This window comes from Rhineura floridana, chromosome 7, assembly GCF_030035675.1.
Source record: "Rhineura floridana isolate rRhiFlo1 chromosome 7, rRhiFlo1.hap2, whole genome shotgun sequence".
Classification (NCBI taxonomy): domain Eukaryota; kingdom Metazoa; phylum Chordata; class Lepidosauria; order Squamata; family Rhineuridae; genus Rhineura; species Rhineura floridana.
Window position 1 is genome coordinate 90,913,416 of NC_084486.1, and position 15,001 is coordinate 90,928,416.

The 15,001-nt window shown below is 38.1% G+C and overlaps 1 protein-coding gene across 5 annotated transcripts in view; it reads left to right on the top strand.

The window, feature by feature from the left end:
• WDR33 (WD repeat domain 33) overlaps positions 1–15,001 on the top strand; it is a 66,840-nt gene that overhangs the window by 19,170 nt on the left and 32,669 nt on the right. For all 5 annotated transcript variants that reach the window (XM_061636405.1, XM_061636406.1, XM_061636407.1 and 2 more), the window contains 5 exons: positions 394–462; positions 1,061–1,165; positions 1,610–1,705; positions 2,144–2,295; positions 3,946–4,043. In XM_061636405.1, coding sequence (XP_061492389.1) covers positions 394–462; positions 1,061–1,165; positions 1,610–1,705; positions 2,144–2,295; positions 3,946–4,043 — 520 coding nt within the window. The remainder of the gene's footprint in view (positions 1–393; positions 463–1,060; positions 1,166–1,609; positions 1,706–2,143; positions 2,296–3,945; positions 4,044–15,001) is intronic.

Consider the following 15,001-nt stretch of genomic DNA (forward strand, 5'->3'; position numbering starts at 1 on the left):
CCTCCAGATGTTGCTGGACTACAAGCTCCATCCTCTCTGACCATTGGCCATGTTGGCCACAAGTTAACCACTTTTGATTATGAGATGGAATTTTATTTTCCTAGGAAACTGGCTCAGACTGGTGCTGCTTGGTAGCAAATCTGAAGAGGGAGGGATGACTTAATATTGGGGATTCTGAGTTCAACTTCTTGCTTTGCACTGCTTTGAAGAAGAAGGCTGCCAGCTCCTTCTAGGTTTCTTAGGTTTCACATAAGTAAAAATACTGCTTTCCCTTTTCCAAAAATAGCACTAGCCTGGAGGAGCAGATAGGAAGGCACTGTTTCTCCATTGCTCCAAGCTAGCTATCATGCACTAACCAATAATATTAATCAAAATGTTTTTTATTCTTTCCAGAACAGAGTGTGGCAAAGAGATCAACGGGATATGCATGCAATTCAGCCTGATGCTGGGTATTACAATGATGTAAGTAAACATTTTTGTCCTTTGGATAATAAAGCATTTTTTTCAAAGACTGAAGAATTCGGTATAAACAGTAATTGTCCCTTTAAATGTGGGAGATAGGAATAATTGTACTAAAGAAACTTAACTTGACAATTGGGTCTGAAAGAAAGTGAATTTGTTTTCTTACCTTTGCGTGTTTTGAGCTAGCTAAAGTTCTACTGCATGAGCAGAAGACACTTTGGCTCTTTGTATGTTACTCAATACTTCAGTCGTCCTGTGTCCCCCAGCAAAGCTGCTCCGTAGGCTTCCCCTCATCCTCTGGAGCTAGTTTTCAGGGTATATGGGAGAACTGCAGGTGATTATGGGAATTAGCGACAGATGTTCTTATGGAAGTAGAAGTGCCTTCTATCTGCCCCGGGATTTCTGGATCCAAGCCCTATTGTAGAATAAGTCTTAAAATCAGAATGAAGCTAAGTATGCTTTTGTTGTGTCTCCACAAAAGTTGAGCTTGTTCAGCTTACTTGTTCTAGAACTCAAGCTTGCAAACAAATTAATTTTTTTATAATGTTTTGTATGTATTAAGTGCAAGAATAAATTTAACCTTTTTTCTCTCTTTTAGCTGGTCCCACCTATAGGAATGTTGAACAATCCTATGAATGCTGTAACAACAAAGTTTGTTAGGACATCTACCAATAAAGTGAAATGTCCAGTTTTTGTTGTTAGGGTAAGTATGGTGTTGCACCCCATGGTGCTGTGTTAAATTGCTGAGAATTGAGAATGTCACTACTATTTTATGGGTTTTTTTAGTTCAGTATTTTTTTAAATCATTGATGTAATTGTGTTGTTTATCCTTTGTGATACATTGCCCTGGGCTTTGTTAGAGAAAGGGCTATTTTAATACAATAATAATTATAAAAATAATCCCATTTTATAGGACCCAATGATAGTGCACAGTATTTTTGTCACAGTTGCACAAATAGACCAGAATGAGGGTTGAAGGGGTGTATACTGTATATGTGAACACCAACATAGGCAAGGCTGCAGAATGCAACTCTGCTGACTATATAACTCTGCTGACTACATATAAACCCTTGCAATGAACTCTGCAATAGTGGTAGGATAACAATTTGTGTTCTAATACAATCTTAATTCATGTTTGTTCTTGCAGTGGACTCCAGAAGGGAGACGCTTAGTTACTGGGGCTTCTAGTGGAGAATTCACCTTATGGAATGGTCTTACTTTCAACTTTGAAACAATATTACAGGTAAATCCATATCAAATTTATCTGGTTTGTAATTCTTTCAGTAATGTCTGATTTTTGCCACTGTAAATAGATGGAACCATTTTGAGTTTTATGCTTCTTTCCTTTGGCTATTGAGATTTTGGTTAATTTATTTAAAACTTAGAATTTTTGTCACCTTCTAATATGAGAGACTCTTCCATTCTGCTTACAGTTGTTGGTGGTGATAAAATCACATTTGCAGACAAAATGCTAACATTGTTAAATAACACTTATTACGGTGCTGCTGAAGATGTGATAATGGACTTCACCAAATGAATGTATAGATTTGCATATATGGCATTGTCTTTCTTATATTTACCTACGTAACTGATACTAGAAAACTTCTCAATGAAAGTAAAGTGATTGTGCATGAGATCACTTGAACATGTTCACTAGAAGTCTTTCTTTTTGACTTTGCAGGCTCATGACAGTCCAGTAAGAGCTATGACTTGGTCACATAATGACATGTGGATGTTGACTGCAGACCATGGGGGATATGTGAAGTATTGGCAGTCCAACATGAACAACGTCAAGATGTTCCAGGCACATAAGGAGGCGATTAGAGAGGCCAGGTTTATACACAATATACCATTTTCTGTAGTTCCTATTTCCATGATTAGACTATTCTCTAAGTGTATTCTGGATGCAGACATGCATGGGTGTTGTCAGATTCTGGGAAATGTCTTGCACCACGTAAACATATTTTCTTTTGTTTCCAGAATTTCACTGATTTGCTGGCATTTCTCTGAAATAGTGTTATCCCAGTATCTGCCTCTGCAATATGTTAGAGATGTATTTGTCTGCTGCATTTTGCACTGGTATTGGTGTCTCTTATATATGATCACAATGTGTATCAGTTGCTCTCTTTTTTGCTCACTGTGTAAGATGACAATTTCATTCCAAATAAAGAATTCAGTATTTAATAATATAATTGAATAAAATATAATCCAGAAATAAAGCAGCTGCATAGTTCTCACAACATAAAAAAGCTAAATAAAGTGAAGAACTGCTTGGCTTGGTGAGGCCAAGATGTCCAGTAGCATAAAGGACCCACACCGATTTCCACATCCAGAAGTCATGATTAGTATTGAATGGGTTCTTCAAGCTTGGAATCTAAAGCTGACAAGACAACTTTAGGACATCTACCTGGTTCAGTGTCAATGTTCCAATCGTGCAAATGTATACTTAATATAACACGTAAACTGAGAATTCCTTGCTGAGATGCATGTGAAGAATACTTAGTCTTTAGCAAGTGATGCGAGTCAAGGAAATCTGTTTTATTAAAGTGTGCCTGAAGAGGAGCTGCAGAAGAATACTAAACCTACAGCAGTGTTCCCTCAGGTTTTGGTGCTGTTCATTGGGGAAGAAGATTCACCACAGCAGAAGCACTTTCCATTGAATTTACTATTTTCCCTTTTGATTCAGGATTTCCTGACAAATCTTAACAAGAAGTGACGTATAAAGTGCACAGTGTTGTATCTGTGAAGTGGATTTCTCCAAACTAAGTTCTTCTTGCATATAAATGTTTCAGAAATTTCAGGGGGACTACTGTTTGAATAATCTCAACAAATTCTTCCTTGGTTCTTCACTCATCAGAAAGGAAGTGGCTTCCCATCCATAACTGATGATGGTCCAACCAAAGCATAACATAGTGCCCTTCACAAGTTTTGAAGCTTCTTCCATGGCTCTAATTTTTCACTGGAGTGGGAACTTTTTCCTCATTTTTTTTGCATATGTAGGCCATACATGATTTATTGGGTTTTTTTTGTAAGCAAGTACTTGTAGCTGTTCCCCCTTCTCTTTTTAGACATCATTGGTGGATGAAGAAATATATTTAGTATTTACTCTTCTGGGACTGATTTTTCTGTACTTTTCTCAAAAGCATGGTATGTGTGCTTTTGTCAGTTTCATATCTAAAGTGCATATCTATTCAACCTTAGGTCCAACAGGACACACTGTTAAGTTCTGCTGAAGCTGTCTCTTTGGTTGGGGAACAAAATGCAGAAAAAAGGACTTTTGCTCCACTGGAGTACATAGCAGAACTCTCTTTTATGCAAATGGACTCAATTATGTCAACAGAATGAAGTATAATTTTACAGGCCCGATACTTTCAAATGCCTCCATCGGTATTTTAACACTTTAGCTAAATTTTGCCCTGTCTGAGAAGTTTAGATCTGTTAAATGCTGACTTCTTTCCCCTGCTGTGTGTCTTCATGTAACAGTTTCTCACCCACGGATAATAAATTTGCTACATGCTCTGATGACGGCACTGTTAGAATCTGGGACTTTCTACGTTGCCATGAGGAGAGAATTCTTCGAGGTATGTGTACCAGAAAGTACTGATTGGGATATATGAATAGGGGAAAACTCTTCGTAGTTGCCCACATAAGGGCTGTAGAAATCTCTCTCCACTTCTGGCACCCCTTCCTTAATAATTCAAGCAGTTGTATCACAAGCATTGCAAAACTGTTCATTACTGTATATGATCTGTTTAAATTGCCTTTAGTATTAAGAGTTTTGTGTACCATGGTTATTCCCTACTCCTAGCATTGCTGAAACACCTGCATAGGAAAGCAAATTGAAAGCCCAGTCTCATGTTCCCATTCCAGTGTACAATGACTATAATACCAGAAGCACTCACTCAAGCAGGGGGGATTTTACCCTCAAAAACTAACTTGTTGAGGCTATCTGTTTTCATTTTTTGTCTTCTGAATATATACCACCTTGTGTGAAGTACAGCTTTTCAGCAAGTAAATGCCATATAAGCACAGCATACTTGGAATCCCTTGACTTCCAATTTGTTCAGGCGCTACACCATTTTAGAGAAATAGTTCTTATTTCCAATTATTTGTCCACAAAGTTGGATAAAATACATCTTTTCCCCTGAAGAAATAAAGTTGTTAACATATTCTTAGTTATTTTTTATTTATTTGAAAAGATTTATATACTGTTTAATCAACAAAAACCTCTAAGTGGTTAACATAACAAGGATTTGAAAGATAGGAGCAGGATCACATGACATATTAGCATTCATTTCATAGGAAAATGTACGAAGTAGAAGTCGTTGCTTAGCTGTGTAGACTGACTTGATGTTGTCCAAACAGAAAAATAAACAGCAGCAAACATTTGAAGACTATTACACTTCAGAAAGTAAAAACCTTCCAGTTTTGTTTTGTGTTTGACTCTTGATACATTATCACCTAATAGCCTAACTTTGAAGACATGCTGAACTCTAAACTTTTTCTTGGGCTTCAAGAAAGTGCTCCTGCACTGCTTTAGGAAATAGAAACCATTTCTGAGAAACAGTTATTGAAAATTATATCTAAAACAACCCCCTACTTCCAACGTCTAGGTTTCTTAATTGTCAAAGATATTACATACACACAAACAAAGGATACAATCCAGACATTGAGCTCTGTCTCTCTTTTTAAAGCCCATTTCTATTCTACCTCCAGTTGAAGTATAAAGCTGAAGTAAAAGGAATACCTCTGCTAAATTTATTCAGTTACAATCCTATCAAACACTACTTTCCTCCTTATAAACTTTGGGGCAGTAGACAGAGAAGCTTGTGCGAATATGTTTCCTTATCTACTTGGAGTCTGAGATGGAGTTCATTCTGTTATAAACTAGATGGAGATAATTTTTACAATCGGCTTGATCCTGTGTGTGTTTATTCAGAAGCAAGTCCAACTGAGCTCAGTAAGACTAATGTAAATGTTCATAAGATTAAGACCTTAGCTGCTCTTCTCTTTGCACTTGCAGGTGCAACTTCCTCTGATCCCACATCCATTAGCAGTCTCCTTTCTCACACCATTTCCAAGCAGATTTGGGGATGGGGTGCTGATGGCTGTAGAGGGAAGAGAAAATCTGGAAAGCCCTGTTCCATGAACAAAAGGGAAATTATGATCCAAACCATTAGGATTTGACACACAGCTTCATATTTTCCTAACCTTTAGAAACTAAAAATAGAGACAGTTGATATAAACTCCCATCAAATAATATAACAGGGATGGGGAGCATGTGGCCTTTCAGATGTTGTTGGATTCTCAACTTCCATTGCTGCAGTCAGCATCAGTGGTCAGGGATGATGAAAGTTGGAATCCCAACAGCATCTGGAGGGCCATAGGCTCCCCATCTCTGCTATACAGAAGATGTTTTTTGTTGAAGGAAAATTACTTGGATCATGAAGAAAGTCACTTAGATTTATTAAGACCTACTCCTTGGTATATTTATGTGGGAATCTCACTAAGCACAGTAGGACTTACTCCCATGTAAATATGCATGGGCATTTCAACCTTAGAATCCTGTATTGCTAGTTTAAGGGATGGGAATGATTATAATTCCTGATAGACAAAAAGGAAAGAAAATCACTCTTCATTCTAAATCTAATGTTTTTGGGGCTGACACATCTGGAAACCTGTCATGGGTACCACAAAATAACAATTTTGCAGAAGAAAAACTGGCAATGGTCAGAACTCCCCCCCCCCAAAAGAAGGCAAAACACTTACATACCCAAAACAAATAAAATACAGACCAAAAAGAGAAAAAACAGGCAACACCTTCCCAAAACAGGCAACACCCTTAAACAAAAAAACACTGCTTTTGAAAAACAAGGAAGATAAAATTTGGGAGGAGCAGGGGAGCTTGGCAGGTGCCATAGGGAGTGTCTCAGGGTGCCCATGAACACTGTGTTGTGGACTCCAGCTCTAAACATTGTTCACAAACATTGGTAGGAAAAATATGTACCTTGAAGCATCTCCTTCCACCAGCCCAATCCACTGAAAGATGGCAGTTTTATTTATGCATGTGTTAAAAGTCAGTTCTCCCTACTTGTTTGTATTCAGTGGTCCAGAACCCTGGACCGTATTCTTCACTGACTGGCAAACAAGTAGAAGGAGAATTCACAGGTAAGCAAATGCTGTTTTTAATTAACTGTAGCTTGAAATAGTTGGAATTTGTGCAGTGAAACCCTAAACATGTTTGTTCAGAAGTAACCACACTCATTTTAATGGGACTGCAGCCTAGCATGGAAGATAACATTCCACACAACTCAGCTATACCTAGTTCTTATGTGGACTTAATGACCACCAGTGATGCTGTACTCTTATAGACCCATTCTCCAGTTACTTTGGTTAATGCTTTTATAATAATGTAATTCATCATATCAGCTAGCATAGAACTCATAAAATTTTCTTAATACATTAATCTTTTTATTTTAAAATATAAATACTGTTTCAGTTTAGTCCATAAGAATCTGTGAACAAACATGTAGTTTAATACACCAAGTTTCTTAGAAGCTGTGAGACCTTTACAATGGTACCTCCTGTATCATAGACCAAATAGTTCACCCAGTACTACTTGCATGAAATTTGCAGCATCTGGTTCAAAACCACTTTGTAAATCCACTTTGCTGATGAATTGTGATTCCTTTTTTTTATTATTAAATGTATATTCTGCCTTTCCTTGTAAAGGAGCAAAAATAGTAGATAATGGGAAAGGTAAAGCGCAGAGATGTGTGAAGTTATTATAACACTTGAAAGCTATTTATAACTTCATCTGGGAACAGACCAGACAGAAAGGCTTGGTCATAAAGGCTATTTTAAGGGCAACATTGTTTTATGAATGAAACTGAAGCTTTGAACTGAGACATCCTTAGTATTGTTTGTATTTCATGACAGTGGTCAGTTGGTTGGTTTATTACATTTATATACTGCCCCATAGCCGAAGCTCTCTGGGCGGTTTACAAAAATTGAAAACATTGAACATTAAAAACAAATACACAATTTTAAAAATCATACAAACCATAAAGCACAGATAAACCAGGTAAAAGACCTGGGGTCAGAGCTCAGCACATGCTGTTTGAATGCCTGGGAGAAAAGGAAAGTCTTGATCTGGCACCAAAAAGATAACTGTTGGCGCCAGGTGAGCTTCATCAGGGAGATCATTCCATAATTTGGGAGCCACCACTGAAAACGCCCTTTCTTTTGTTGCCATCCTCCAAGCTTCCTTTGGAGTAGGCACCCGGAGGAGGAACTTTAATATTGAACGTAGTGTACGGGTGGGTTCATGTCAGGAGAGGCGTTTCGTCAGGTATTGGTCCCAAGCCAAGTAAGGCTTTATAGGTTAAACCCAGCACCTTGAATAGGGCTCGGAAACATATAGGCAGCCAATGCAAGCGGGCCAGAATCGGTTTTATACGTTCAAACCATCTGGTCCCTGTTACCAGTCTGGCCACTGCATTTTGCACAAGCTGCAGTTTCTGAACTGTCTTCAAAGGGAGCCCCACATAGAGCGCATTGCAGCAATCTAGCTGGAGGTTACCAGAGCATGGACTACTGAAAAATACTTTTTATAAAAATTATCTTCTTGAAAACTTCCTTCTCTGATACGCAGCTTTCCCTCTTGATTATTTTATATGTAAACTAATTATCAAGTCAAAATAATTTTGTCCCTTGAAATATAATTTTCCAAAATTACCTGATTTTATTTTTTTTAAATCCTCAAACCATTTTTGTAGTAGCTTTTATGAAGAATCAGCATTATAAAGCATAACATCACAAACTATCCTATGTTTATTGACTCTTTCTGTGGTCTTTGATACCATTGATGATGTGACTGTTGGATCTGAATAGTCTTTACAGGGCCTTGCTAGACCAGGGATGGGGCACCTATGGCCCTCCAGATGTTGTTAGACTCCAACTCCCATTAGCCTGAACCTGCATGACCAAAGGTCAGGGATGATAGGAGTTGTAGTCTAGGAGCATCTGAAAGGCCACTGGTTCCCCACCCCTACTCTAGAGGTAATTGTTATTTCTCGTAGGGAGATTCCAGATCTTGCTGATGATACATCATCTCTTCAGGACCTCTTTCCTAATCACTCAGGCTTACAACTGTGGGTGCTTCTGGCTGCATCATTGCTCCCTGGAGCTGCCAGATTACAGTAGTGGCTAGGGACACTTATCACGGACTCAGAAAGATCCATGCCCTCCCCCCCCAAAAAATGTTGAACTTGATTACTGACATTCATATTTCATAGCCTCAATCCTACAATCTAGTATAAAGATGATTACCGTGGTTGAGTTTGCAGCTAATGCGGAATATGGTGAGTTCACCTTAGATGGGTCTGGGTTCCAGCAGCATGAATATGTTACTGCTTCAGAGTCTGCAGTAGTTTCCTTTGGCCTTCCAGGAACACTTCCAACTAAATGATAAGTCTTCATATTTTAGATTTTAGTTCGTCCCATGTGTGTGACTTTGCCCTTTATGATATGCAGGGATCAAGTGCCCTCAGCAGTAAGTATTCATGGGATGGGTACCCATGTTACAAAAAGAAAGAAAATGGCTGTAAGGTGATTTGGGATGATATGCGAGTTCCAGATGAAAGTACAGTTCATTAATCTTCTCCAGAAGAGATGAAATTTCTTTTTCCCATGTTATCTTAGAAATGTAGAATTCGGACAGTGATGGCGCTGCAACGTATAGAGTCATGATGCAGTTTCCCTTTTCATGAATTTTCATGGAAATGAATCCATGAGTTGAGGCATATAGAGAGATATCCTTGGCTGCTTATCCTTGGCTTAGATATCCTGACAGTCTGAGCATCTAGATACCAAAACATTTTTGTTTAAGAGGGCATTAAATTGATAGATATACAGGGTCAGCTGAACATTTTGGTTATCTGTTTCATTGTATGAACTTTTGAAGATCTGGGTTTTTGTTAATTGCCCTGAGCATAAGTTAGAAATCTAAATAATTCTCTAGCTTTTTAACATTTAAAAGAGCTGGTATCTATGATTACACTTATTTTCTTGTGTTCTCAAAATCAAAGTTGCTCCAGTTGCTAGAGCCACTCACATAATTCATCTTGATGCAGATGTGCCTTTCAAGTTCAATTATATATACTGCATATTCATTAATTGCTACTACTAACCTCTAGTCTTACTATTTTGACTTGAAAGTCTCAGTAAGACACCGATATCTGATGGGATAAATTTGTGGAGGTCTGCTATCCTTTTCTCTTCTGTGTAAATAGGGTAGGTGACATTGTTCATCTCCCAAATTCGCAGAGATATTTTGCTTTCATAGCCAGGGATCAAGTAGATCAAGGGTAAGGAAACGTTTTGACCCTATAAGCCAGATCCTTATTTTCCCCCACCCCCACAGGCCAACTTTGACAGGTGGGTGAGACAACCCACCAGTCAGTCATCTAATGTCATAATGCTGTCAGTTGATTGGCAACTGTCAGTGTTCAACACTTTGTACGCCACTTTAAAATGCCCCACCAATCAGCTTGTGCTCTTGGGCAGATGGGCTAGGCTTGGCTAAAACAGCATTTTGGGCCAAACAGGAAGGAAATTTACTGTAGATTCTATTGAAGACTCATAAAAACAACTCATATTATTAATTATTGCTGTTATAAAAAATTATTAAAATAAAATTGGATATACTAAAAATAAAAAAATGTATGTGCTTAGAAAATCCACCCTGGTTCGAGTATTTTCAGATTAGAACAGTAGGTCAGGAATTCTTGAAGGCCAGTGATGAGAGATCTAACCACATTTGAGAAATTGATGACAAAAACTCAAGTTCATTTATTATCTGGAATGTATCATTTGCTGTTGAAATATGATACTGAAATATACATATCGATACTAAGCACATAATTAAGCGGGCACAAGATTGTAGGAAGTAGCATACCTATGGAGAATTGAGAGACATTTTAAAATAGGTTGCACAGTTCTCTTTAAATATGTTTATGAGGGAAAACATCTAAAATAATACTAATGTGGTATATAGCTCTTGAAGTCATAATAAAAATTACCTAAAGGCATGTTGGAAATTTCGGAAAGAACTGGGAGACTATTATCATATATGATGGAAGTATAATTTGGTAAAAGAATACTGGGGAAGGGTTATAGATTTAATATTGAAAATGTTAGGTTATGAAATCCCATATGGTCTGTTACTTTTTTATTATACTGATGACTCAGTGAGGAAAGAACACAAATCTATTTTTATATAGCAGCTGAAGCAAGTATGCTGCTTGCAAGGAAATAGAGATCTCAAGTAATACTTAGTATTACTGAATTAAAAGATAAAATTTGAGAATTTGCTTTCATGTCTCGTTGACACATTTTATAAGCCAAAAGAACCAGGAAAAAGATGAAATGATTCTGTAGCAAACTGGATCCCATTTCTCAAGTATTGTCAAAAGAACTTTTTTCTCCCAAAGATATAGTATGGCTTTGAGATGATCTGAATTTTAAAGAATCAATTTTGTTTTGATGTATCAGTCTTATATTATTATTCAGCTTACTTCATAAGCTTTGCATTTCATACATTTTCAGTTTTTTTCATTAAAATTTATATATTTTAAAGAACATAATCAAACCAAAAGTATTATGGGTAATAGTCTCTCACTGTTAAGACATTACCAGAATGCAGGCATCCATTCAGTATAAGACCAGAATGAAGTTCCTCCCAAACTTGCCTTGTAGAAACATCATGAATAGGAAAGGGGTCAATAATATTATCTCAAAGTGTAATAGAATCCAACAAAGACTTATTAGACCTTTTAATATTTAGTTTACCAATATTCTGTCAGAAGCTGTCTGTCTCCCTGGTTCTCAGTTTTAGGACACTTTCCATGGTCATGAGTTATGCGTGAAGTATTAAGATGCCTACTGCTTCTCATTCTGCAAGCTTGGCTGGGCTGAAGTGATGTCTTGGAATGTTCACAAACATTATAATTGCTCAGAGAAAGATGGCAGAACAAAGGTCTAAGGAACAGAAATTAGAAAGTAATAAGAGAGATGAATATTTCCAATATGTCCTCTGCTTCCTTGGGTTACATCACAGAATACCAAGTATTCTAGCCTATGCCTGGCCACTAAATGCCAGATTGAATAAAAATGCTGTACAAAGTTTCTAGAAGATGTTCATTTTTGGGCTTTGGTTAGTCTCTAGGGGAATAGGATTCAAAGTTAAGGAACAGCCATTGGGATTGCCTCTTTACATGCCTTTGCATACCTGATTGTTAGACAATCTTAATAATGGAATGGGGGTGGAGTCAGTCTTCTGGATAGGCTGAGTTTTAAATTCTGCTCCTTTGCTCCAACAATGTTAATTTTTTCCTTTAAGATTATGCCCTATAATTTTGCACTGATAGGTTTCAATAGCTAGTGGTCTCCAGAAGGTTGCTGTGTCAGGGATGGAGCCAATATAAATAGCTGCAGATCCTGAGCAACTTGTAATTTTTGCTCATCTGCAGTATTGTTCAACCAGAGCTTGGTAGTCCAGTTCCTCTTGGAGAAACCATAGATCTCACATAGATTTGAGACAATTGTTTAATCCATTTGTATCATATTACAGTAAAAACCCTCTGTCTAATGCAAGTTTCTATCTAATATGTGCACCATGGAAAATTGCACATTTGCAACTGTTGTGCAATATTTAAGAAAATTTTCTCTTTTTAGAAATCATTTTACTATGTTAAATACACATACATACAAAGCTCTACCTATCACAGAAGTATTTCTGTATTTGTCCTACCAAGCATAGGATGTGATCCAACTCATATTTACGCCAGGTTGAGGGGAGTTGGATATGGCGGGGTCCCAGCTGAACTGGCCTGTGCTGGCAGAAGCCCCTTACCCTGGCTCTGCTGTGACAGAGCCAGGACCCTGCCAGCTCAGCTGGGGGTCTGCTGGGGAAGCCCAGCGCGATGGAAGGAGTACCGGCGAAAGCCAGCAGAAGGCCTGAAAAAGGGGCATTCCGGGGTCATGTCGGAGGAGGACCCAAGGGGGGGGCTTGCATAACATCTAACTTCCGTTTGGAGCACTCTTGCAGGTCCCAATCTGGGCCAAAATTACACTGAGAAAAAGGTCAGTCTAAGAAAATAATTACAATGGAAGTCTGTGGGTAGCGCTTACTCACCATTAGGAGTATTCATGAGAACCAGCTTTTACATTCCGACCCCCATTCGCAGCTCCCGGCTGAGCCCACATTCAGCCAGCCCGGAGGCTCCTGAGCGGCAATTGGATGCCGCATACCTTCCTTCCGGCTCCTCCTCCGCCAACACCCCTTCCGCAGGCTACCAATGAGTTGGATTTCTCTGATAGTTATATCATCAGTATTTCATACTCTTTAACCCCTAAGTTTAATTTATCTCTTCTGTACTTTAATAGCATTTCAAGAAACAGCAGAAAATCAAAGCATCTTCTTACAAGTGCTCTATTACATCTTTTATTGAACCAATTTTCTAGTAATGTCACAGAATAGGGCTTTTGCACTGATTGACTATAAACCATAAAATTATATTTCCAACAAATCCACTGTATCTGCCCCACAACCGTTTGTGGGCCCCCTGCAATGTTTACACCTCTCAACTTAATCTCAGTCCAAATACGATTGATTTTCATATATCACAATGGATAATCCCTGGAGTCCACAGTAAATCCACACTATACAAGTAGGAACTGTAAAATGTGGGTTGGGCTATGTGCAGCATGTGGTCCTGATTTTTTTTTTTTTTTTTTGGAAGCTTGGGGCTCTTAGAATCCTGTCAATTTTAATATTTTCCTTAGTCCTCACAGTTGTGTAGACAGTTCAGATCTGTAGTGCCAACATTTAGTATATACTTGCCAGTTCCAACCAAGTTTCCACCATCCATAGATTTTACTTAGTTTTCCCAGTGCAAGAAATGAGTGGGTTCAAGTGTAAATGGGTAAAGGTTTGATTTTTGAATGGCATCTTCATTCTAGCTACTGCTCTTTGCATTTGTTCCGATCTGACTTCTTCATTTCTGATGATGATCAAAATTAGGTAATCTGTCTGAAATGTTCTTGTTAACACTGGTGTACAGCACTTACCCTTATAGAAGTTGATATATTTGACATGGAAAAATACCCTCTTGCATTCTTGATCTTACATCACATTAGGAACCCATAGTCATCTAATGACCAACTAAGATCCATACAATTTTATTCGTCTGTTAAGACTGACACATTCCCATTCAGTTGTGAATTAATTTTATTATTTAAGTATCTGCTTTTGTATTATTATTATTACTACTACTACTACTTACTACTACTGCCGCCGCCGCCGCCACCTGCCCTTCATCAGCAGGTCCAGGGTGAGTTACAACAGTTTAAAATGTAATATTAAAAACAATTAAAACAAATCATAATCACAGGATGGGTCTTGAAAACATACTTTGTGGTGCTGAATTTTTCTTCATTTCTATGGCTCTGGTTCCTCCTGCATAACTTTCTGATCTTTTATCCATATTAACAGTATCTCCCAGCTTGGTTTCACCAGCAGGTTTCATCAGCTTCCTACCTCCCTTTCCATGGACACTAAAGGAAATGCTGAATAAAACAATGGACAATATTTGATTGAATTCCATTAGTAATTTTCATTGTGGAGTGATTTTTTCCTTTTTAGGTAGATTCTTGCCCACCATACCAAAATTGTTTAAAATACTTTGTGAAATTCTCAGTAGACCAACTGCAGTTTAAACAAGATTAATACAGAGCCTGCTCTTTTGATGTTGTACTTCTCAGATACAGCATCTTTATGTGCGTTTCATTTCTGAGTTGTTTATCTTACAAGTGCATGAATAGCTGAAAATGCTCTGGGGTGGTAGAAATTAACCACAAAGTGAGTAACTTTGCTTTATATCTAGGAAAAGGGAGGAGATAATGTTCCAGTTTGAATGACCATATCTCTGCTTAATCAGTCCAGTATATATGAAAGAGCCTTTTGCCTGCACCCTCAGCCCCTTCGTTCCTCTCTTCAATCAAACCAGAAGTGCTTTAATTAGCCATAGTTTCCTGTTTTGTGCCAGCCTGAAAACTATCATCAGCATTGGAACAAGCCAGGAAACTGAACCAATTTAAATATTTTGGCTTATTCCAAAGCTGGTAACCATAAAAGTGGGTTCAATTTCCTGGCTTGTTCCAAAGCTGCTAGTAACCATAGTTTACTGGTTTGGACTGTTTTTCCACAGGAGCTCAACAGAACTTTGTTTTGGAGATTGCCCCCTCTATTTTTCCACTAAGAACATAAGAAGAGCCTGCTGGATCAGGCCAGTGACCCATCTAGTTCAGCATCCTGTTCTCACAGATGCCTATTGGAATCCCACAAGCAGGACCTGAGCACAAGAGCACTCTCCCCTCCTGCAGTTTCCAGCAAATGGTATCCAGAAGCATAGCGCCTCTGACCGTGGAGGAGAGCATAGCCATTATGGCTACTAACCATTGATAGCATTATCGTCTA